Raw genomic sequence first — 22,617 nt, 5'->3', positions numbered from 1 at the left:
ATCTTAAAAGTAGCAACAGAAAAGTAATTAGTTACCAACCAGAGAGCTTCCATACTATTATCAGCTGATTTCTCAAAAGAAACTTTGCAGGTCAGAGTGCTTGGCACAAATAATTTAAAATGGTTGTGTTACTAGGGCTTAGAATTCCCATCCACTGAGCTTGTGCTAAAGACAGCCTCCTTTTGCAACAGCCAGGCTGAACCTTCTATGCTTCTCAGGTATTCAAGCCCCTTGCCAGTTTCAAGGGCTACTTAGTATCTTGGGTTCTTGAAAATTATATTGTTTATGCAAGATAGTTTGGATGGATTGAGCAAAGACACTTACAGGTACCACATCTGCCTGATGGTTATTGAGAGAAAGGCAAATCACTAACTCTTTGTGGTTCCTTAATTTATTAAGGCCTTTGAATACTAGGGTTAGAGGTTTAGAATATATTCTAAAGCTATTAGAACATCGTGGATGGGAAGGACAAACTCAAATTACTGCTTTAGAAAAAGAACTCTGTGGAGAACAGATTGGGAGTAGGAAGGGATTTGAGTGGGGGCAGCACTACTGAAATCCAGACAAGAAATAATGAAAGCTTGAGCCAAGGCTATGGAAGCAACTGGAAAGCAGGTATAGAGATACATATGGTGACTCCGGTATATTAAAGAATAAAAACAAGAATAAAACTAAAAGAAATAAGGATGGTGATGCATTAATGAAACCCAGAAATCAGGAGTATAGAGATGAGGCAAATCAATAAGTGTTCAATATGTTAAATTTCAGGGGCTAATAAGACATACATGAACTGGTACAATAGGTGGAACTGTAAGTGTACAACTCCAAGAGAATCACCATGTAGATACAATTTTGTCATTTTCAAGAATGATACTTGAAACAGAGTGCATTAAACAAGTTAGAAAGGTAGTAGAGCATTAAAAGAGATTTGGAGCCTTGGAAAACGCCGTACAGTATTTATGAAGGAGGTGGTATAATGAAGATTGATAAGAAGAACCAGGAGAGAGGGTAGTTATAGAGGCCAAAGAAAGAGCATTTTGAGGAATTACCCTCAGTAAGTTGGACAAGGTGAGAACTAAGCAAGGCTCACTGGGTAGAGTAGGTCACTGGCAACTTTGGGGGAGCCTTTTGAGAAGGTTGGCAGGAGCAAAATCCAACAAGGGTGATTACCTAAGACGAGACGAGGCTTAAGTATATTACAGCAGCTTTTTCAGAAGAAAATTTATAAGGGAAGCAAGTAAAATAAGAAAATGCCTTGAGGAAGGATGGGTACTTGAGAGTCATCCTAGCAAGCAGTTATCTTACACAGCTGGGCACGGTAGGAAGAAAGGATTTAAATCCCGTTTATTTCTTAACTAGTCACAAAACTGTGGGCTTAAATTATCACCTAGGAAGGCAAGAGGGATATGTAATCTTGATTATCAGACCCAAATTTTGCTTCAGCGGCTTTGTCTAAACTTTCAACAGGTTTATAAAGTCCGATTCTTCACCCTCGGGGGAAGGAGAGGAGGAGGGAAACACCATCCTCCGTCGCTTCTTTGTAATCTAGAGAAACTGAGCAGGTGCACAGTGCCCGAGTCCCGTGCCAGGAACCGCTCTTCGAGCCGGTCAGCTTTAACGGGAGGGTCTCAGCTCTGGAGCTGGCAAACGCAACAGAGTCTTCCAATATCGGCAGCCTGATCCTCCCACGGTGCTCAGGCTTTGCGGTCCGTGGTCTTCAGTGGGGAAGCGAGCCTATTCAGGAAAACTCTCGGCCCTTCCATGGCCCCTTCGCTCGCTGCAGGCGGCCTCCATTACGCTGTTCTCGCGCCGCACTTCCCTCGGGAAATGAGAGCTAGTGCAGTCAGCTAAGGAAAAGGGGTGGGATCCACTATCTTTTCACTAGGCAAAGAGAAAAGGCAGAGCCAACTCAAGACAGCGAAAGGGGTGTTGCTTCAGCCGAGTGGCCGGGAGGCCCCGCCCAGGCCCGCCTCCCTGGCGCCAGGACTACATTTCCCAGAGGCCTCGGCGGCCAGGAGGGGTAGGCCTGTCCGCTCTCCTGCTCACACTGAGCGGTGACTGGCTTCCGCAGAGTAGGGCGGGGCCTACCCCAGCCAATAGGTGAGGGGCTCGTTACGGCGGCGGAAGCAGCGGCGCTGGGCTGAGGGGTGGGGGGCAGAGTGCTCGCGCCCTGGCGGCAGCGGCGGGTCCGGAGACTAGGACGTCGGCCCCACAGACGGAGAGCTCACGGGAGCGAGCTCAAGGCAGCGCGGCGGCCACTCAGCGCTGCATCCAGGTAATGGCGGGACGGGCGCCGGGGAGGGAAGGGAGGAAAGGGGAGGAGACGAGGGGGCGGGGTGGCGGAACCGGGCTGCAGCGTCCGTCCCGCTGCGCGTCCCCGGGGAAGGGCAGCGGTGCCGCGTCTCCGGCAGCTCAGATATAGGCTCCGTGGCGAGGCGGGCACGGCAATTGGGCCCGCGTCAGGGGCTGGGTGTCCTGCGGTCAAGGAAGAGCGAGGCACCGGCTGATTCGGGCGTGGGGGCGTGGCGGGCGTGGGCCTCGGCGGGGAAGCAGAGCGCTCAGGGAGCGCAGGCGGGCGGGCGGGCAGCCCGGGAGTTTGGCTCCTAGAGCAGTTTAAAGTGACTCTCCACATCCGGGCCCTGCGCCCGCCGCTTTTAGACCCCGGTCTAGGCGGGGCCTCCCAGCTCCCCGCCCTCCTCGCCGGGAGCGCTACTCTTCCCCTGCGATTGGCTCCACCTAGAGGGGTTTGGACAGCCCGGGCAAGGCTCGCGCCCTATTGGCTGGCAGTCGGCGGGAGGGTGGGGCGGGATCGGAGTGGGCAGGCCTCAGTGGATTGGTGCGGGCCCTCGAGTGACGCGCCTGTCGTGGGGCCAATGGGTGGGCAGAGGAGGTAGGGGCAGGTTCTGGGGAAAAGGACTGGAACGGAGCAGTGGACGGCAGTCAGGGTGAGCGGGGCCGACGGGCTGGATAGCGGCGGGCCTGAGGTGCTCTCCGCACTAGTTCTCTCTGCGACCCGGGAGCCCAGCGCTGCTACCAGAGATGGGTCCTCCGCGGCATCCCTAACCCGGCGACATGGAAGCGGGAGGGACAGGCGGTGGGCGGTGGCTGCAGGTAAAGAGGCACACTACTTGTCCTGGGCTCCCCAGAACGCGCCTGTTCCCCGCCCAGAGACATAGTGTCAGACATCCAAAGTGTCTGGAAACCAGTGTTCCCCGATCTCAGCTGAGAGCGGTGGGGTGGGGGCGGGGTTTTGGGCAAATAGGGGATATCGGTAGAGCTTGACTGCTGAGCGAAAAGTGGGGGTCAGTTTTAGAGAAGGCGGTGAAGGTCTCAGATACTTCTGGCTCTGGGGGGTCTGTGAAAGAGGGTGGAAAAGGAAATCCATAAATGAAGGCTTGTGCAGAAAAAGCATTTGAGAATTATTTTTGGATCAGGTCTTAATGTAGGGTTTCTGATTCTTAGGGCATTTTCTCTCCCATTCCTTTTATGACATATTGATGACAATGCTGTTCACCTTTATGTGAAGGTTAAGTGTTTCAAAGGGACATGTTTTTCCATAAAACTTTACACAAGTGCGTGTGTATGTATTAATGATGTGTGGCTTTCATACAGGACTCAATGTCAATTTTTTTCAGTATAGTAATCCACAAGTTTCTAGAGGGTCATAGTATCCCCTAACACTATATGAACAACTTTACTATTAATCGAACCTATGTACATCTGAAACTTAAAGAATTTAGATAATTTCTGTACCATATGTTGATCACAGATAATCGTTTTAGATAAATAATGCTGCATTTGCTTTTGCTTTTCTGAGGGAAGATTCAGGTACTAAAGATGCTTTAATTTCTCATTATAGATTCTAATCTCAGAATCCAGTAGTAACCATATGACTGTATGCACTGCAGGTGGAAATGAGTTCTCAACAGTTTCCTCGGTTAGGAACTCCTTCCACTGGACTAAGTCAGGCTCCTTCACAGATTGCAAACAGTGGTTCTGCAGGATTGATAAACCCAGCAGCTACAGGTGAGATGTGTGATTTTTTTTTTTTTATATTGCCTCCTGCTTTAAGAATACTGTCAGTTTTTTAATTTAAAAACTAGCAAACTTCTGGAATTTTAGTAAATACTAGCTTATCAAATTTAAAGAGAGGAGATATTACAATTCTAATTTAAGCAAGGTTTTCTTCCTGTTTTACTTCATTCACGTGTACTAAAGTATACATGAAAGTTGTAATGCAAGCCTGCAAGAACTATTTTTTAAATGTATTAATGTCTTCTCATTTAGTTAAGGCCCAGAAGTATAATAAAAGAAAAAGCCCAAAGGTGTAAGTCATAGGTTTTGCCTTTTAGACGTAGGTCTTGCCTTCCTTACCACCTAGGAAAAGACGCTAAAACGGTGCTTTAAAAAAAAAAAGTATGTATACACATATATACAACTTGATTTTTAGTTGTATACCCTTGGAGGGCTGTAAATCAGTAGTGCTCAGTGACATACGATTTTTACCTCGCAGGGAATATTTAGCAATGTCTGAATACATCTCTGTCGTCACAAATAGGGGGTGCTATTGGCATGTAATAGAGGCTGTTAAACATTCTACAAAGTGCAAGACAACCCCCCACAAAAAGAATCCAGTCCAGTCAACAATGCTCAAGTTGAAGAATTCCAAATAGTCTCTTTCTCTGCATATATCCAGTAAAAAGACGGCACCACAAAGTAAATGAAGTACTCCTTTTTCTATTTCTTTTTCTTCACTATCCGATTCCTGTGTTCCTTTTGGTGAATGGTACCACTGTATACTCATTGCTCAAACCAAAGACTCAATCATCATCTTTAATTGTCATCTTTGTCTCTTACCTATGAACTATAGCCTTTTGTATAATGTTTCAATCTCATTTTCTATCGCTTTGCCTCCTTTCTGCCAACTTAGTTTTTGTTACAAATTTATTTTATTTCTGTTTAGTCTTAAAGTAACTTTAAGCTACTCTATGCCTCCTGCTTAATAGTAGCTACTCATATTTTCTGAATGAATGATAAAAAAAGTTCTCAATTTTCTCGGCCTTGAGATTTTACACATTCTGTTCCTTTTGTCACAGTCTTCCTTCTTCCTTTCCACACTTATTTGGCTAATTTCTGTTCTTTCTTGAGGTTTCAAGAAAATGAGGTGTCACTTTTCTCTAGGAAATATTTGCCGATTCCATCATCCACAACAGTTGAGGTTAGGACCTCCTAGAATGAAGGCCAGGAGCATGTCTGTGTCATGTACTTTTGTGTTATACTTGCTACAGTGTAGGGCACAAAGTAGTGATCAACAAATTCTTGTATAGTCACTTAAAAGTTCCTTACTGTTAAAGTTTTTTTGACACTATTTTGTTTTTAGTATAAGTTCACAGCAGAATAATTTAAAAGAACATAGCTAAGACAATTTTTTTGAACACCTATTTTTTTACGAGGATTGTACTGCTCATTGAGGTCAGCAATAATTGGCCTCAGATTTTGTTGAGAAGGAAATTATTGACTTAGACCAAAATTGTTTATAATTTTACTTGTGAAACATGTGATTTTTCATCAGTAACTCAAAAAAAAAAACAAAAAAAACCAAAAAACCTTTTCCGTAAGTAGTTAGATGTCTCTATACTTCCTATTGCTCCTGAAATCCATGTCAGGATTTCAAATATATCTTCAGAGTTCAGAAGAATAGATTACAACTAGTTCTCTTTACTGCTTCAAGATTCTTTTCTGTTCAAAATAAATTTAAATAGAGAACTCTAAATGTCTAGAAAGAAATGGTAAATGGTTCCAAAAAGAGCTTAACAGTAGATGGTCAGTACATTATATCTTAATGAAATTGTTAAATATCAACTTCCTGGACAAATACATTTGGGGGAAAGTTATGAATTCATTCATTTCTCTTAAAATTTAATGAGGGCAAAATCCATTTGTATATTGGAGAAAGTTTAAATTACTAATAAAGAGAAGTAAAACTCTTTATTCACAAACAAATTGACCATGTGTTCAGAAAATCCTAAAGAATGTTTGTATAAAAAAAAACCCAAAAAACTGTTAGAACTAATAAGTGAAATTAGGAATGGTTACAGGATAAAAGTTTACTATTCAAAAATCAATTCTATTTCTAAGTACTAGCAATGAACATTGAAATTTTTAAAATGTCATTTACCATGGCATTGAAAAAAAAAACTACAGAAAACTTAACAGACAAATTAATAAAATATGTGTAAGACCTGAGGTTAGAAAACTGTAAAACATTGCTGAGAGAAATTAAAGAACTCGATAAATGAAAATATCTATCATGTTCGTGTATTGGAAGACTCAGTATTATTAAGATGTCAATTCTACCAAAGGAATCTATAGATTCAGAGAAATACTAATCAAAATCCCATCAGGCTCTTTTATAAAAATTGACAGCCTGAATCTAAAATTTATGTGGAAACCAAAGGACCTAAAAGCCAAAGTAATTTTAACCAAAAAAAGAAGAAAGTTGGAGGACTCTACTGTGTTATTTCAAGACTTGTTAAAGCTACACTAATCAACACAGTTTGATTTTGGCATAAAGAGAAATACAGATCATTGGAACAAAGTGGATGATCCAGAAATAGACCCACACAAAATGGTCAATTGATTTTGACAAAAGTGCATAGTAATTCAATAGGGAAATAATAGTCTTTTCAACAAAATAGTGCTAGAACACCAGAGTATTTGTATGGAAAAAAATGAACCTTGACCTTTACCTTTGCTATTCACAAAAATTAACTCAAAACATCATTATGGACCTAATATACAACTTAAAAATTTTAAAAGAAAATATTAGAGACACTACGATCTTGGGGTAAGCACAAATTGCTTAGGTCACAAAAAGCTGATACGTTGTACATCATTAAAATTAAAAATGACTGCTTTTCAAAAGATACCATTAACAAAATAAAAAGCCAAGCCACAGACTGAGAGAAGTCATTTGTGATAAGTGTATCTGCAAAGGACTTATATCCTGAATATATAAAGAATTCTTGTAACTCAGTAGTAAAAAGACAGATTTTTTTTTAAATGGGCAAAATATTTGAATAGACACTTCACCAAAGACCCTATTAAATGCCAAATAAGCACATAAAAGCTACTTGGCAGTATTAATTCTCAGGGTAGTGCATATTAAAACCACAGTGAGACATTATTACACATCCACTAGAATGACTAACAATACCAAGTTTTGATGTGTTTGTGGAGCAAGTAGAACTCATTATTGGTGGGAATGCGAAATAATCTTGCCCCTTTGGGAAATAGTTTGTCATTGTCTTATAAAATTAAACAAATTTATCATACAACCCAACAGTCCCATTCCTAGGTTTTTATCCAAGATAACTGAAAATGTATGTCGTACATACAAAGACTTAGACTTCAGTGTTCACAGAAGTATTACTTATAATCAGACACTAGAAACAACCCATATTTTATCAACTAGTGACTAGGTAAGCAAAGTTTGGTTTACCCATACAATGGCATACTACTCAGCAATAAAAAGGAATGAACTTAACTGTGTACACAACAACATGAATGAACCTCAAAAACATACCAAGAGAACAAAGCCAGACACCAAGGACCACAATTGTATGATTTTATTTATATGAAATTCCAGAAAAGACAAAACTGTAGTGATAGTGTAGTGTAGTTTGGAAGAAATAGGTGTGGGAGGAAGGGAATTCACTGCAAAGGGGGTATGAACGAACTTGTTATAATAAAAGGAAATGTTCTGTATCATGTTTGTGGTATGGTTAATTGTACTATGTATTTTTGTGAAAATTTATACAAGGAATTAGTGAATTTTACATGTAAAGTATACTTCTATACTTCAATAAAGCTGATTAAAAATGGACAAAAGACATGAACATATACTTCATAAAGATATATGTGAATGGTTTATGATCACAAAAAGTTCAACATTCCTAGTCATCATGGAAATGCTAGTTAAAACTACAATTAAGTACCCACTACACACCCAATAGAATGTCTGTGTATTAAGAATTAAGATGAGGAGCAACTGAAATTCTGATACACTGCTGGTGGGAACATAATGTGATAGTTACTTGGGAAAGTACTTTGGCAGTTTTGTATAAACATTTACTTAGCATTCGACCCAGCCATTCTACTCCTAGCTGATTGGTGAGAATGTTAAAAAATCATTGAACTCTCTACTCTGAGAGTAGCCATTTTATTGTATGTAAATTATACCTCAATAAAGTAGTTTTAAAACTCAAAATTTTTAAAAATCTGAATCACCTGGGGGGGAGGGGGAGTCAATATATAGCAAAATGTTAAATATACATCAGTCTTTTTACCCTGTTTGTACTTGTAGAATATTTTTTCCTGAGGTCATTGAACAAGGACTCTAAAGTACATATAGATATCCATCCCAGAGTTTTGTTAATAGGAAAAATTTGGAAATGACTCTAAAGCCCATCAGTGATATAATGGTTAAAAAAATCTCTAGTACATCTATGCAGTAGAATTCCATTTAACATTTTAAAAATGATGCAGGATACTATATTACTCAGCAATTCCACTCCTAGGTATATACCCAATAGAAATGGGACATATGTTTATTGAAACACATGTGCAAGAATATTGCTAGCACTATTATTTCTAATAGCAAGAAAAAAAAAAAAAAACCCAAATTAGCTAAATGCCTATTAACTGTAAAATGGATAATTTGTGGTTTATTCACACAATAGTATACTCAACTGAAAATGAAAGGTCTCTGGTAACGTGCAATAACATGGATGAATCTCATACCTATAAGTGAAAGTGGCAGGACATGAGGATACATTTGTTACGAGTTTATTTATATTAAGTTCAAAAATAGCAGTAATTTGTAGTATTCAAAGTTAATATCCTTGGGAGGGATAGGGACTGGAATTGGGCTAAACAGAGGGTTTCTGGGAAATCAGTGATGTTTTGCTTTTTAAACTGGATGCTGGCTACTCAGGTGTATTCAATTTGTGAAAGTTCATTGAGCTGTACAATTAACATTTCTATACTTGTCTTTATGATGGTTATAGTTCAACTAAAAGTTAAATAACCCCCTCCCAAAATGAACAGGTGAGAAGTAACTGAAGATTTTACCAAAATATTAACTTTCTTTATAGTTTTCTAAATAATTAAAAATTTTTTCCATAAGGGTTTAATCTTTTTGTTCAGAAAAATAGTGATATTATTTTGGAAAAGTGATAGACGAGAATGAGTTAAAATTTTCACAAACTTTCTTCTTTTATTACTTTAGTTCCTTGATTTTTTAACTTAATTTTTAAATAAGTTACTTGTTTTCGTAGTCCAAAATTCCAAACGAAAAAAAGTATACAGTGAAAACTCCCTTTTTTATTCCCCAGTCATCTACTTTCTTTCCCTTCAAACCAAGATGCTTTTGGAGGTATCTTCTCCATATACAGATATAAGTGTACATATGTTTGTGTGCATTTTATCTACTTCTTCACAGTTCCATACCTTGTTTTTTCATCTATATATTTTCATATATTTTTTTGTAGTATACATTATAGATTTTTTTCATAAGGGTACCTAAAAGGCTTCCTTGTTTTATTTTTATAGCTGCACGGTAGTCTATTGTGGGAGTACACCATAATTTATATAGCCAGTCTCCTATTGAGGGACATGTAGTTTTCTTGTTTCTTTACTAGTATAAAAATGCTGAAACAAATGCCTTATATGTAAGTCATTTTACACATGTGGTATGTATCTATAGGATACATGCCTGCAAGTGGAGTTTTTGAGACTCGCAGGGTGTGTGTGTTAATGATAACAATAGAGATTGCCCTGTTCACTCTGTAGGGATTTGAACTGAGAAGTTTGTTTTGAAAAATTATGTTCTTTGACTTAAGAACTGCATTTTTAATGTTACGTTTTTATAATTTTTTAAATATTTTGAATGAAATTGTCTTATATCTTGTGCTTTCAACGATTTGAGCTCATTTTAAATAGTTGTCAGGTCCTTTTTTCATAGTAGTGGGAAAGCCACGGTATTCAAAACAGGTCCTGTGCTCCACAGGTATGACGCTTAGGTTTGATATCCCTCAGGGGAACCTAATGCCCAAATTCTCCTCGTTAAGAAAATCTCACAAGGAAATGGTCATTTTGTCAACCCTGAAACACCTTCAAGTGCCATTCATGTATGTGCTGTTACATTAAATAATATTGGAAGTATATGATATGCTGTGTTACCCTTAATGTCTTTACTAGTCAATGATGAATCTAGTCGAGAGGCTGAAGTCACTGCCAGGGAGCACATGGGTTCCAGCAGCTCCCTACAGTCCCGTGAAGAGAAGCAAGAGCCTGTTGTGGTAAGGCCATATCCACAGGTGCAGATGTTGTCTACACACCATGCTGTTGCATCGGGCACACCTGTCACAGTGACAGCCCCACCAGCACATCTGACGCCAGCAGTGCCACTCTCATTTTCGGAGGGACTTATGAAGGTAATGGAGAGGTTTAAAATTCCACAATGAGCCACAGCTAAAGACTGGCTAAATTATTCCTGACAATTTTCACAAAATCTTAGACTATATCCTAGGATCATAGGGTTTATATTTTGTTTTGTTTTGACCTATCGGTTCAGCTCTTCTCTGTAATTCAGAGTTCTGCTATTCTGCAGTGCCTAGTCTTGGGCCGCTGGGCAGTTGGCATCACAGGATCTCTTCTAGTTTCCATTCGATGTTAATTTTATTCAAGTTATGGACATGCTAACTCAGTTTTTATCTTGGAGTGGCACTCTTTTTCAAGGTTTCGTTTTAATAGCTTGCTAATTTTAGGGTATCTGCGACTATTGCCTTGTGTATTACCTTCTGGTTATGTTTCAGTTACTGGGAGTTTTATTTATGCCCAAACTTTGGGAAGGCAGCATTGTACAGAAGAAAGAATGTGGGCTGTCAGCTGTACAGATCTGAGCTTTATTCCCAGTCTTGTTTTTATTGTCTGGCTTTGAGCAAGCGACTTAGCTTTGCTTTCTATGTTTCCTCATCTGTAAAATGGAAATGCTAATATTTCAATGGAAAAGCTGTGATGCTAAGAGATAAAACATATAAGGCTTCTGGCATCTTTCCTGGCACTCTCCAGGGTTGATTTGTGTACTTACAACTATAGAATGAAATGCATCGCTAGTAAAAAGCTATTGATATGTTTCATATGGTTTTCTATTTGCAGCCGCCCCCGAAGCCCACCATGCCTAGCCGTCCCATTGCTCCTGCTCCACCTTCTACTTTGTCACTTCCCCCCAAGGTTCCAGGGCAGGTTACCGTTACCATGGAGAGTAGCATCCCTCAAGCTTCAGCCATTCCTGTGGCAACAATCAGTGGACAACAGGTTTTTTTCCTCTTAATTTGCTGATTTTCAAACTGAGATGCCAACTGTTGATCATTATTGAATGCCAGCAGTACATTAGGCACTGTAATAAATAAAAGATGGTCACTGATAATCTGCAAGGGGAAGATAGTAGATTTGAGAGAAAAGGATAGCTACAGTGAGTAAAACCAATGTACACGGTGGTCTTTGTCATTTAGCCAATAGGTACTGAGCATCTGCTATGTGTAGGGCACTACCTCCATATGAGATACAGATCCAAATAAGACAATGCATGTCTTTGAGGAGCTGAGCGACCACTTATGCTTGTTTATAGGTACAGAACTCTGGTGGGTTGAGAATAGCCTCACAGTTGTAGTTTTTTTCGCTGAGGAGAGTGAAAGTTATCTCTTGGGTGAATGGTGTGTTCCCTCAAGCAGCCCACCAGTCGTGAACATTTCAAGTCTTGTGTTTTAACTTAAAAATTTTTTGAAATTATAATCTTGCATAATATGTATTCGATTTATTTAAATATTTCAAATTATCAATGAATAAAACTGAATCTCAAACCTCTTTCTCTTCAAGTTTTCAAGAAAAAAATAAATATTCCAAAAAAGATGCTTATTGTTTTCCTTTTGTCATACTGCTGAGTACTCCCAGAAGTACTGGAGCCTCCTCCCCACTGCCCCCAACACACACACCTGAGATGCACTGGCATCTGGGTTAGGAGAAGATGAGGAAAGGACATTTAAAGTGTGAGCTGAAGAACTGGTAGTGGGGTACCTACTAGATGCTAGCTGGCATTTACTTAGAAATAGAGCATAAAGCATGGATGACTGCAGTGGCATATGAAGGAAATGGTGAGACTAGAAAAAAAAATAAACTTTGACCAAGAAAGAAAACAGGTGTGATAGACTAATACCAAAGATGAGAGTCCAAAAAGTAGACAGTCAATGGTATCGTCTGTTAAAGGAAAGGGATGTAACAACTAGCTAGGCTTAAGGCAGTTGATGTGTCCTCATAGTCACTATATGCCTGCTAGTGTGTGTCATTATACATGCTATGTAAAATAAAAAAGCTAAATGTCCTGTCCCTTGGGATACTCACTTTTTGAAAAGGACAGCCTGACCCACATTTGGAGGCAGCTGACTTCCAAGAAGCAATGGCTAAGCACCATTGGCTAAGACCAGGCACATGAAAATATCATTGCATCCTGTTTGTTGCAGGGCCACCCCAGTAACCTGCATCATATCATGACAAATGTACAGATGTCTATCATCCGCAGCAGTGCTCCTGGGCCCCCTCTTCACATCGGAGCTTCTCATTTACCTCGAGGTAAAGGCTGCTTGTTTTATTCATACTCTCAAAATGGAATATATACTTGGTAGAAAATATAGTAACACCAAACATAACCAAAATGAGCTTATTAAAGTTACAGAATAACAGAAGAGCAATATACATTTTTAGCATGGTCTAATGTGTTTTTATTCAGGTTACATTACAACAAGTGTGTATACGTGTGTGTAAACTTAAAGTAATTCCCATTTTTAGTGTGGTCTAAATATTGCTCTTTTTAATGAGGAACTTCTCAAGGCTATGGTAGCCTAAACATGGTCTTTATTTTTAATAAGTCACAAATTAATACTAAATATATTTAAAGTTTTGTGATAATGGTTACTCAGTTTTTTTATTCACATAGCAACAAGATGAATTTATTCTTAAATAAGTTGTTATAGGTTGTGACGTATTAAATTTAATGAGTTTTCTCAATTACTTGATCAGAAATTGTTACCTCCTATTGGAGAATATAATATTGCTTCTGAAATCAAATTAACAAATAACAAAACCAGGTTTACTCACTCAGAATGTAATTCAGTGAGTCTCAGAGTGAGGTTCACGGACAGCAAGGGGTCTGTGTAAAATCAAAACTTTGCAGGAATATACTGAGACATCATTCACCTTTTTTCGCAGTGTTGACATTTGCACTGATGGTGCAAAGGCAGTGGCATTCAAGTGACCATTCACTGTCTGGTGATTAAACTGCTGGAACCTTGGCCTAAATCCAGGCAACAGCACCACACTGTGCTCTTTACTGTGTGCCTCACTGCTACATACTTTCAGTTAAAAGAACAAGATAGACAATGTCATTTAAGAATGTCCTTGAAGAAGCAATACACGTCATTAAATCTCAACCATTGAATGCACATTTTAAAATTTTTCTATGTGATGAAATAGGATGTATTCATTAAGCTCTTCAGCTGAATACTGACATTGAGTTTTAGAAATTCTGATTATTTTTCTAGAGAATATATAATTGGAACTATTTAAATTATGAGCCATATTAATGAAGAAAATTATCTTTCCAGGTGCAGCTGCTGCCGCTGTGATGTCTAGTTCTAAAGTAACCACGGTCCTGAGGCCGACTTCCCAGTTGCCAAATGCTGCTGCAGCTCAGCCAGCAGTGCAGCACATCATTCACCAACCAATCCAGGCATGTCAGGGGTGTTGGTAGCTAGCCAACAAGTATGAAGTGTCTACTCTGAGTCATTCACTTAGGCACTGTGAGAGTCCTTTGACCTTAAGTGACTGTCAGTCTAGTTGTCAGAATGTAGGGAAGGTTGTATTATATATAGTGTCATATGATCTACTGTAGGAACTTAGAAGAGGTAGTAAGGGAAGTGTTTTTGTAGGATAGGTATGATAATGAGAATTCAGAGAAGTGAAGGGGAAGTGAGGGAGCCAATACTATGATGGGTGATGGTTATATAAATGCTGGTTAGAACTGAGGAGTTATAATTTAGGGGTTTATGAACCCCCTAAATGTTTTACTCACAGATACATGTTTTTTGAGGAAGGTGGTCAATACCTTTCAACGTTTTTTCAATAGAATTTGTGGCCTCAGTACTAATAAGTGTCATGTATTGCTAGGTGATATTGTGGTGTCTCTAAATTTAGAACTCTTAAGGTACAGAGTGTAAACTTGGTTTTGTACACTGTAGAGAGCCACTAAATTTTTTGAACGCAGTAATGTATCATCAAAGAAATGTCTATAAAAGATTAATCTAGCTAATTACATACTAAAAGTAGAAATTCAAATACCTTTGAGTGCCAGACTTGTAATATGTGTGAAATAGCTGGTTTTAAGACAGTAAGGAAAAGTGCAGATTAGGACACGGGGTAATTCATGTCCAGCCTAGAGCTTTCAAAATAAAAGAACTTGCTAACCAACAAAACACATTTACAAAGTTATTAGGTCCCCAGGATTACGTATGGTATATAAGAAGGATTGGAGAAAGAAAAGAACCAAGACAAGAAACCTACTAGTGAGGAAGATAATACAGCAGCCCTATTGTGAGACAACAAGCTGTAACAGTAGGTAGTGCAGATAAGAGGTTTGAAGGTAAAAAACATCAAGAATAGGCATAATTTGCAGATTTAACTGCATGTAACAGGGTCAAGAAGAAGGAACTACTCAGAATAAGATGAATCAAAGAATTGACAGCGGACAAGCAGGTGAAACTCAGTGTCAACTCATTTGTTAGATGAAGAGTTTACACATAGATATAGTGGTAAGGGAAATGTATGCATGTGAAAACATCCAGAAGGCATCTGAACCTTCCTCCAGCAAAGAATACTATTAACATGTGTTTGCCTTTAGTATACCTTGGATGGCCTAAGAGCTAGCAGCCCTCTGTAGAAAGCACTCAGTTGTGCGGTAGTAGAAAATGTCAACACCGGGACCAACAACAGATCTGTGGGAATTGTAGATCTGAAGAGTTAGATCCTAATTTGTACTAACAGTAGGACAAAATTTTTAATCCAGTCATATTTGGAAAGGAAGGACTTGTGTATTACCAGCCAAAATTGAAATTTTTTTTTGATAATTCTGACTCTCGTTTTTATAACAACCTATATATGAAAAGAGAATTCTTTAATCTGGTATAACTTACTATCATTTGGAAATTAACATACTTATTTTGAAGGCCTAAGTTTCAAATTATACTTCTAGTGTTTGATTTACCGAATTTTATTTTGCTTTTTGTTTTAAATGAAATATATTTGTTCTGTTCTCTTGGTAGTCTCGTCCACCTGTGACCACCTCTAATACCATCCCTCCTGCTGTGGTAGCAACTGTCTCAGCCACCAGAGCTCAGTCTCCAGTCATTACTACAACAGCAGCACATGCTACTGATTCAGCACTTAGGTATATTTGGGGGTTTGAAGATTAAGCCATTTTCCCTTCTCTCCCTTTTTCTTTTCCTTCCTTTATTCCTTCACTTAACTCAATAAATACTTACTGAGTCCTTTTTTTAATGAGCTTTATGGTATTCTAGATACCAAGGATAAAGCAGTGAGCAAATTCCTGCTCTCAAAATTTCTATTTTTAAGGTCTGGATATGTACAATAAAAAAAAATAGTTTTTTAAATCACAAAAAGCACTTCGGGGAAAATTAGAAAGAGTGAATGGGATTTGGAGTGACAGGATGTTACTTTTTCATGTAAGATAATCAGGGTGGGCTTTGTCGATAAGAATACATTTGAACAGAAAATTGAAAGACTTGACGAAGTAAGCCATATGGCTGTGTGGGATAAGAGCATTCTAGGCAGTGAGAACAGTCAGTGCAAAGAAAGGCCCTGAAACAGGACTATGTTTGCCACATATAAGGAGTAGCAAGAGATTATTTTAGGAGGTAACAGGGTCCTCAGATCATGTGAGGCCTTATAGACCATGCTAAGGATTAGGACTTTGCTGGGGTGCAGTGGGAAGTTTTGCCAGAGTTTGAGCACAGCAGTGCCATGATATGAAGTTTTAGTGACATCAGCCTGGTTGCCAGCTAGAGTAGGCTCTAGAAAGGCAAAGGCTCTAGAGAAATTGTTTAGAAGGGCATTACAGATCAAGAGAGATGATTGTTGGAGGTTGAAAAATATGGTCAGATTCTGAGAAAAATTTTGAAGATAAGAGGATTTTGGAGGACTTAGACGGCTCTGAGAAAAGGAGAAGAGTCGGGATTATACCAGCACTGGATGGCCTGTGCAGTTAGGAGGGTGGAATTGCATTAAGTTGAGCTGGATAACTGGGAAGAATAGGTTTGGGGGAGGAATTCCAGACTTTGCTTTTGGGTATTTTAATGTTGTGCTGACTTCTGAGCACCCAAATGGAGATGGTGAGATAAGTTAATATATGAGTCTGGAGTCTAGGGAGGAGTTCTGAAGGAGATAATTTAGAAAGACAATATAAATGGAGAGAAGGTTTATGAGAGAAAATGGCTCCTAATTGAGAGGGCTATAGAGGGAAGCAGTGTTCTCAGGGAAGAGCCAAGATTTATTAGGGCAGAAAGGTAAGGCTATATTCAGAGAAGGGGATGAAGGTATGGGAGATTTTGCTAAAAATAGATTGTAAGCCCAGAGGGTACACAGGAAGGGTTGGCTGTTTGAAAAGAGAAGGTGGTATAATTAAGAGATTTGTAGAGCTATACAGGGATAAAGTCCGGTTGATGAGGGATGATCGCTGATGCTTCTTACGAATGACACACTCAGTAATGAAAACATGATGATATTTGTTCTTATCATCTCCAACCTATATTGTGGTGGCAAGGCTATGAAAATATAGTTGGGCAAGGCAGTGGAATATGAGCCTTCTCAAGAGACATAGTTCAGTGATCTTTCTCGATTCCTGCCATTGTTTATGTGGATGCCAGGGAAAACCTTTGGCAATAGAAACAAGAAGTGATTCACTAAACAGAAGAAGGCATAGTAGGATGGGGAGTAAAGCTGTCAGGAACTAGAGACCCTCCACAAGATTTTATTACCGGTTGGTGATAGGGCAAAGAGTGGAAGAGGGAGGAGTCTTAGAAGCTTCCTCGGTTTCTTCCTTGCTTAACCAAGTAAATGGAAAGGAAACAAGGAAAAGAAAGCAAGTATTAGAAGGAGGGTTGCGTTTTGGTAACTGAGTTTCTTAGTGGTTGAAGAGTTGTTGTTGCCAGAAATAACGTATTTAGAAGTCATCAACACCTGGCCTAGTTAAAGCTGTGAGGTATCTGAGTCTATCCAGGGTGGATGTATAGAGTGAAGAGAGGTTCCAGCACCAGACTCTGAAGAAAATAACATTTAAGTGCAGAGTAGTGCCTAGGACTTACCTTTAACCATTAGCACTGCCATTTACCAGCTGTGTGACCTTAGGTAAGTTTCTCAACTTCCCTGATCCTTAGTTCTGTCTTCAGTAAAATGAAGACACTTTTTTGGTAATTTAATATATTTGCCTGAGGTACAAAGAGTTACAACTGCCCAATATAAACTGTGTTGTCCTTTTAACTTTCTATTACCTTTAAAAAGTTAATATGTGAAAAATTCAAAAGGTATAAGTGTGTATACACAATGAAAATGAGTAAGGTTGGGTTTTTTTAAATCATGTTATCAAAGTATCTTTTCCAGGATGTTGAGTTTTTAATAAAAATGGACACTGAATTTCAGCAGATGTATTTTCAATATTCACTCATGCAGCAAATATCTACTGTGTACTTTCTATGGGCCAGTCAGTGCTGTAGGCACTGGAAATACACTAGTGAATTAAACAAACACCGTAATGATCAGATGATTTTTCTACTTATATAACTATGATAAATTCGTAATTTATAACTCTCTTTGAATTCTGGAGATAGAAAGGTTAAGCAGACCAATTTCAATAGAGGAAATAGAAAAAAATTTCAGAGTACTGTCTCTCAGAAAAGCACCAGGCCCAGACTGTGCTTTTACAAATTCCCGAAGACCAGATAAACCAATGATAATTAAATTGATTCAGCACATAGAAAAAGAAGGAAAGTTCAAAAAAATTTTTTTTGAGTTTTTTTCCTTCTGTTAAATAGATTCAATTCTGTCTGCCAGTTCTTTGATCTTTTTTTCCTATCACTTATGAGATGAAATTTATTTTTTTATTATTTCAAGAAAGGCTTATAGGACTAATGTTTTTTTCACATACTTAAAATTGTTTCCCAGATATCCTTATAGTTAAGCAGTAGTTTGGCTGATACAGAATTTTTTGTTTTCTGTATTCTCTCCATGCATCCTTTACAGATATTTTTCCTGTGGTTTCTAGGGCTGGATAATGCTGTATAGAAATTCCTTAAAAGGACCTTGATATTTTTGCCTGATTGCCAAAGATTCTTTGTCACTGAATTTCAGCAGTGTTACTAGAATGTGTGTTGCAGTGAATATTATGTAACCTTTTGTTCTGGAATATAGTGCGCCTTTTTTAATGTACAGAGAGTAGACCTATATTTGTAAAAAAGCTTTCTTGAATTGTATCTGTATGTTCTTTCTAGTCCATTTTATTTTAGGGGAAGGGACACCCAATTATGTGTGTGTTCTTTTTGCATGACTTCCTTCTCTAATCCTTTTAAAGTATTTTTTCTCCTTTAGATTCTGCTTGCTTTTCTCTCCATCTTCTCTGCCCTTACTGTTTTTAGCATCGTTTCTCATGTTCTACACCTATTCCTCAATTTATATAGATTAGCCATTCCAAGTATCTTTTATTTATGTGAAAGAAAACCATGTAAAAAAAGTCCACCAGTACAAAGAATACTAAAGAACTAGGCTCATATGAGTCATAAAAATATTTGTTTTACATATTTTCACCAAAAATTGCTAATGAAAATTCAGAAAAAACAAAATAGATTTTATTCGCTGTCTAAAGTAATCAACTTTCTCTTTTTAATTGGCACAAGGTCACTATCTTCATTGCTTGAATTATTTGGATGTACTACTTCAGTTTCATTATTTATGTTTATGTTTTTGGATGATCTTTTTCCACCCCATCTTTTGCTAAGTGTTCATAAATCCTTCAGTATTCACTGCAACAGTTTTTAAAATCTCTTCGAACTTTTAAGGATCGTTGGATGTTTAGATCAATGTCTAGAGTTGAAGTTTCCAGTTTTGTGTCCAGTTGAAGAGCTTTGTAAATGTTTTCTGCAGTGAGTGAAACTGGTTTAAGGTCACTGCAGATTCATCAGCAGGGTAGGGCTTCATATATTCAGTGAATTAATTCATTATCAGTTAATTTGTGATCAACCAATAATTCATTAATATCACCTACATTCAAATTGTCAGAGCCTTCTTCTTGAAATTGATTTAATAAATTAATAGTGCCAGTTAATCCCTCTTCAGTTGTGGGAACCACAGTCTCTGGTTTGACCACTTCTGACCATACTGCTTTCCAGCAGGCATTTAAAGTTAATGGCTTTATATCATTCAAAGCTAAAGCAATAGTCTTCATACAGTTTAACTGTGTATTCCAGGCTTCTGTAACTAAGTGATTTCATTATCTATAAGTTTATTAAAAATATCATTAAAACTCCATTTAATATAATTAATCTTAAAGGTAGAAATAATGCTTTGATCTAAAGGTCGGATCAAGGAAGTTGTATTTGGTGGCACATATACAACTTTTACATTTGGATGTTCTCAGTTGTGTGGATGACCAGGTGCATTATCTAAAAGTAAAAGTATTTTAAAAGGAAGACATTTTCCATCATATAATTTTCAATTTCTACAGCAAAACATTTATAAAACCAGTCTCGAAAAACATCAGTAGTCACCCATACTTTTTTATTTTACATCTAATAAACGGGAAGATTATTAGTAATTGTGTTTTAGTAAGAGTTCTATGTGCGTTGCAGAGTTAAGCTATTATTTTTTAGAAAGAGTAATTGCTACTAATGGAAATGAAAGAGAAAGGACTGCATAAAATAAGACTACATAAATGGAAACTGCATATAAAAAATTCATGTAAGGGGGAGGGTGATATTTACTGTATATAAGGAGACTCATGTAAAAAAAAATACCACATAAATCGAGGAATGGGTGTACTTTTAATTTTGCCTTCATTCCTGAAACAGCTGAATGCTTTTCTTCTGTTTCTTGAGCTCTGTGCATTTGTCTCTGATGTGTGGGTGGGTGGGTGGTTGGGGGTGTGTGTGTGTGTGTGTGTGTGTGTGAGAGAGAGAGAGAGAGAGAGAGACATTGGTTACTGAAATCCAATAAGTTTCAGGTGTACAATTTAACAGTAAGGCATACATATATTGCATTGTTTGTTCCCCTCCCATGGTTAGATTTCTTTCTGTCACCACATATTTGACCCCTTTACCGCATCTACTTCCCTCCTCTCCTCTCCCCTCTACTGTCTGGTAACTACTAGTCTATTCTAGTCATTACTTCTAGCACATTCTTACGTTTTTACTTTGTGTTTTCATTTCATGGAAGCATTTATTAAGTTTCTTATTTCATGGCACAATTTTCATCTTTTTAAGCATTTCTAGTGAAATTCTCTGTTCCTGTCTACCGTTTTTCTCATAGCATCTTTAAAGAGATTCTCTGCTGGTTCCTTTCCATGTAGTCATCTTTGAATGAATGGAATTTATTCTGAATCAGCTATTTATGATTGGTTCTTGTAGGCTGGGCTATATACTGAGTTAGGAGAAATTTTCCTGTCTCACAATCTTTGCTTGGGTTTTTTTTTTTTTTTTTTTTTTTTGGTCCATTACTTCTCTCCTGCTGGTAAAGATAGATTGCTCTAAATGGCAGAGTATTTCTTCCCTGGGTCCCACCACATACTTTCCCATATGGGGCTGATCTGTATCTGTGTGATTCCTAGTTCATCCTTTGCTTCTTGAATCTTAGAACCAGTCTGAGTCTGCTTCAATGCTAGCTCCCACTGTTATAAAAAGATTTTGGTGTCCTGTGTCAGAGTATGCTCTTCACTTTGGAGAAATCTACTTAGTTGGATTTTACCCCTTAAATTGTAGCTGCGGAAATCCTCTCTCCATTGGTTTGTGTGTCCCTTTTTTATTACTATCTTTGACAGTTAGCTACCTATTTTGTGGGTTGAGGCTTCAGATGTCTCCTAATTTTGCCAAAGGTGGAGACTGCATTCCTATTTCTGATTTTTCTTGTTACTGCTCTCTGAAAGGAGGAGAAAAATCAAACTGGCAGTCTCTGCCTATAATATTTCTTGTCTTCACTTCAAAGAATTCAAAATAAAGACCCAGTGGAACACTGGAGGCAGTCACAGTCCACTTGTAAATTAACCCTTTATTTTCTGTATATGTGCAGTTTCTAAATTGAGTCTCTATCCCTAGAGTCACCTTTGAGGCCATTAAAAACAAAAAATTGATCATTGGGAGAAATAGTATAGTGATTAAGACGATAAACTTGGGAGCACTTTCTAGGTGGCCGACCTTACTTGTTGACCCTTTAAGGGAGGGTGGGGTGGAGTTGCCATTATGAACTCGAGGGTGTTTGATTTAGTCAAAGTGTTTTAATCAAATCCTTTTCTTTTTCTCTTAGTTGCCCCAAATTTGGCTATTGGGAACCCCTTTGAACTGGCTCGAGTGTCCTTTTGATAACTCCTATAAGTTTCTGAGTACTTTCTTCTTTCTAGTACATGATGAATTGGGCTCTCTTCTACTTTCTCTGCTCCCCTAGTCTTGAAACCAAGGATTCTTGGTTCCTGTTAATGGAGAATAGTATTTAGAACCCAAGATCTGGATGCTAGAAGTACACATTTCTTCTCAGATATCATTGCCTTTGAACTGTTTCTGTGGACAGAGTGGTCAACATAGTAAAGATAGTCATGTCTTCATACTGATATTTCCAAATGAAATACAAGTTTTTTTCTTACATTTTATATTTGTGACCTTTTATATTGAAAACTTTATTTTCTAGAGACATTAATGTAGCTACTTGTTTTTTTCATTCATGACATACCTAGAAAAAAAAGTTTCAGAATAACAATTCAGAGTCCTAAGCCTACTTGTCATAAATTAAGCCCTTACGTTTTATAGATTACTACTAACAGTAAGACTACTCAGTAAAGTTTAAGATGTCCTCACATTCTTTCTCTCCTCAGATTGGACATCCCACTAAGTAGAGTGGGAATATGTTCAAAAGTCACTTGAAGCGATTCTTATCTCTTTGAAAAATAATATATTTTTTTCCTAGTTTGTATTCACATGCTTCCAAAATATAAATGTATAAAAAAGGTATACAGTAAGGAATATCACTGCCTATTCTGTCCCCGATCTGTGAGATTCCTATGTACCTTTCCCTTTGTCTTTGTAAGATAACCTGTTAATAGCTTTGTTGGGGTATCCTTCCAGTGTTTCTTAAATACAGTCAAATTCAAATGCAGTTCTTATTTTATCTTTTTTATCCAAAGGATTAATTCATATATTCCTCTTTACTTTGTTGCAGTTTTTTCACATAACATAT

The 22,617-nt window shown here is 38.1% G+C and overlaps 1 protein-coding gene across 8 annotated transcripts in view; it reads left to right on the top strand.

The window, feature by feature from the left end:
• The first annotated feature begins 2,131 nt into the window (after nucleotides 1-2,131).
• Nucleotides 2,132-22,617, top strand: part of SAP130 (Sin3A associated protein 130) — a 66,207-nt gene continuing 45,721 nt past the window's right edge. For 2 of the 8 annotated variants that reach the window (XM_016157072.2, XM_016157069.2), the window contains exons 1-7: nucleotides 2,132-2,275; nucleotides 3,860-4,026; nucleotides 10,261-10,496; nucleotides 11,221-11,379; nucleotides 12,582-12,690; nucleotides 13,722-13,846; nucleotides 15,435-15,559. In XM_016157072.2, the coding sequence (XP_016012558.1) occupies nucleotides 3,915-4,026; nucleotides 10,261-10,496; nucleotides 11,221-11,379; nucleotides 12,582-12,690; nucleotides 13,722-13,846; nucleotides 15,435-15,559 (866 nt within the window). In that variant the 5' untranslated portion in view covers nucleotides 2,132-2,275; nucleotides 3,860-3,914. Of the gene's footprint in view, nucleotides 2,276-2,933; nucleotides 3,112-3,859; nucleotides 4,027-10,260; nucleotides 10,497-11,220; nucleotides 11,380-12,581; nucleotides 12,691-13,721; nucleotides 13,847-15,434; nucleotides 15,560-22,617 lie in introns of those variants that run through there. The other 6 variants (XM_036236539.1, XM_016157070.2, XM_016157067.2 and 3 more) reach the window with 5 other exon arrangements.

Source organism: Rousettus aegyptiacus, unplaced genomic scaffold (genome assembly GCF_014176215.1).
Source record: "Rousettus aegyptiacus isolate mRouAeg1 unplaced genomic scaffold, mRouAeg1.p scaffold_m13_p_2, whole genome shotgun sequence".
Taxonomy (NCBI): domain Eukaryota; kingdom Metazoa; phylum Chordata; class Mammalia; order Chiroptera; family Pteropodidae; genus Rousettus; species Rousettus aegyptiacus.
This window is presented reverse-complemented; position numbering and strand designations above follow the sequence as displayed.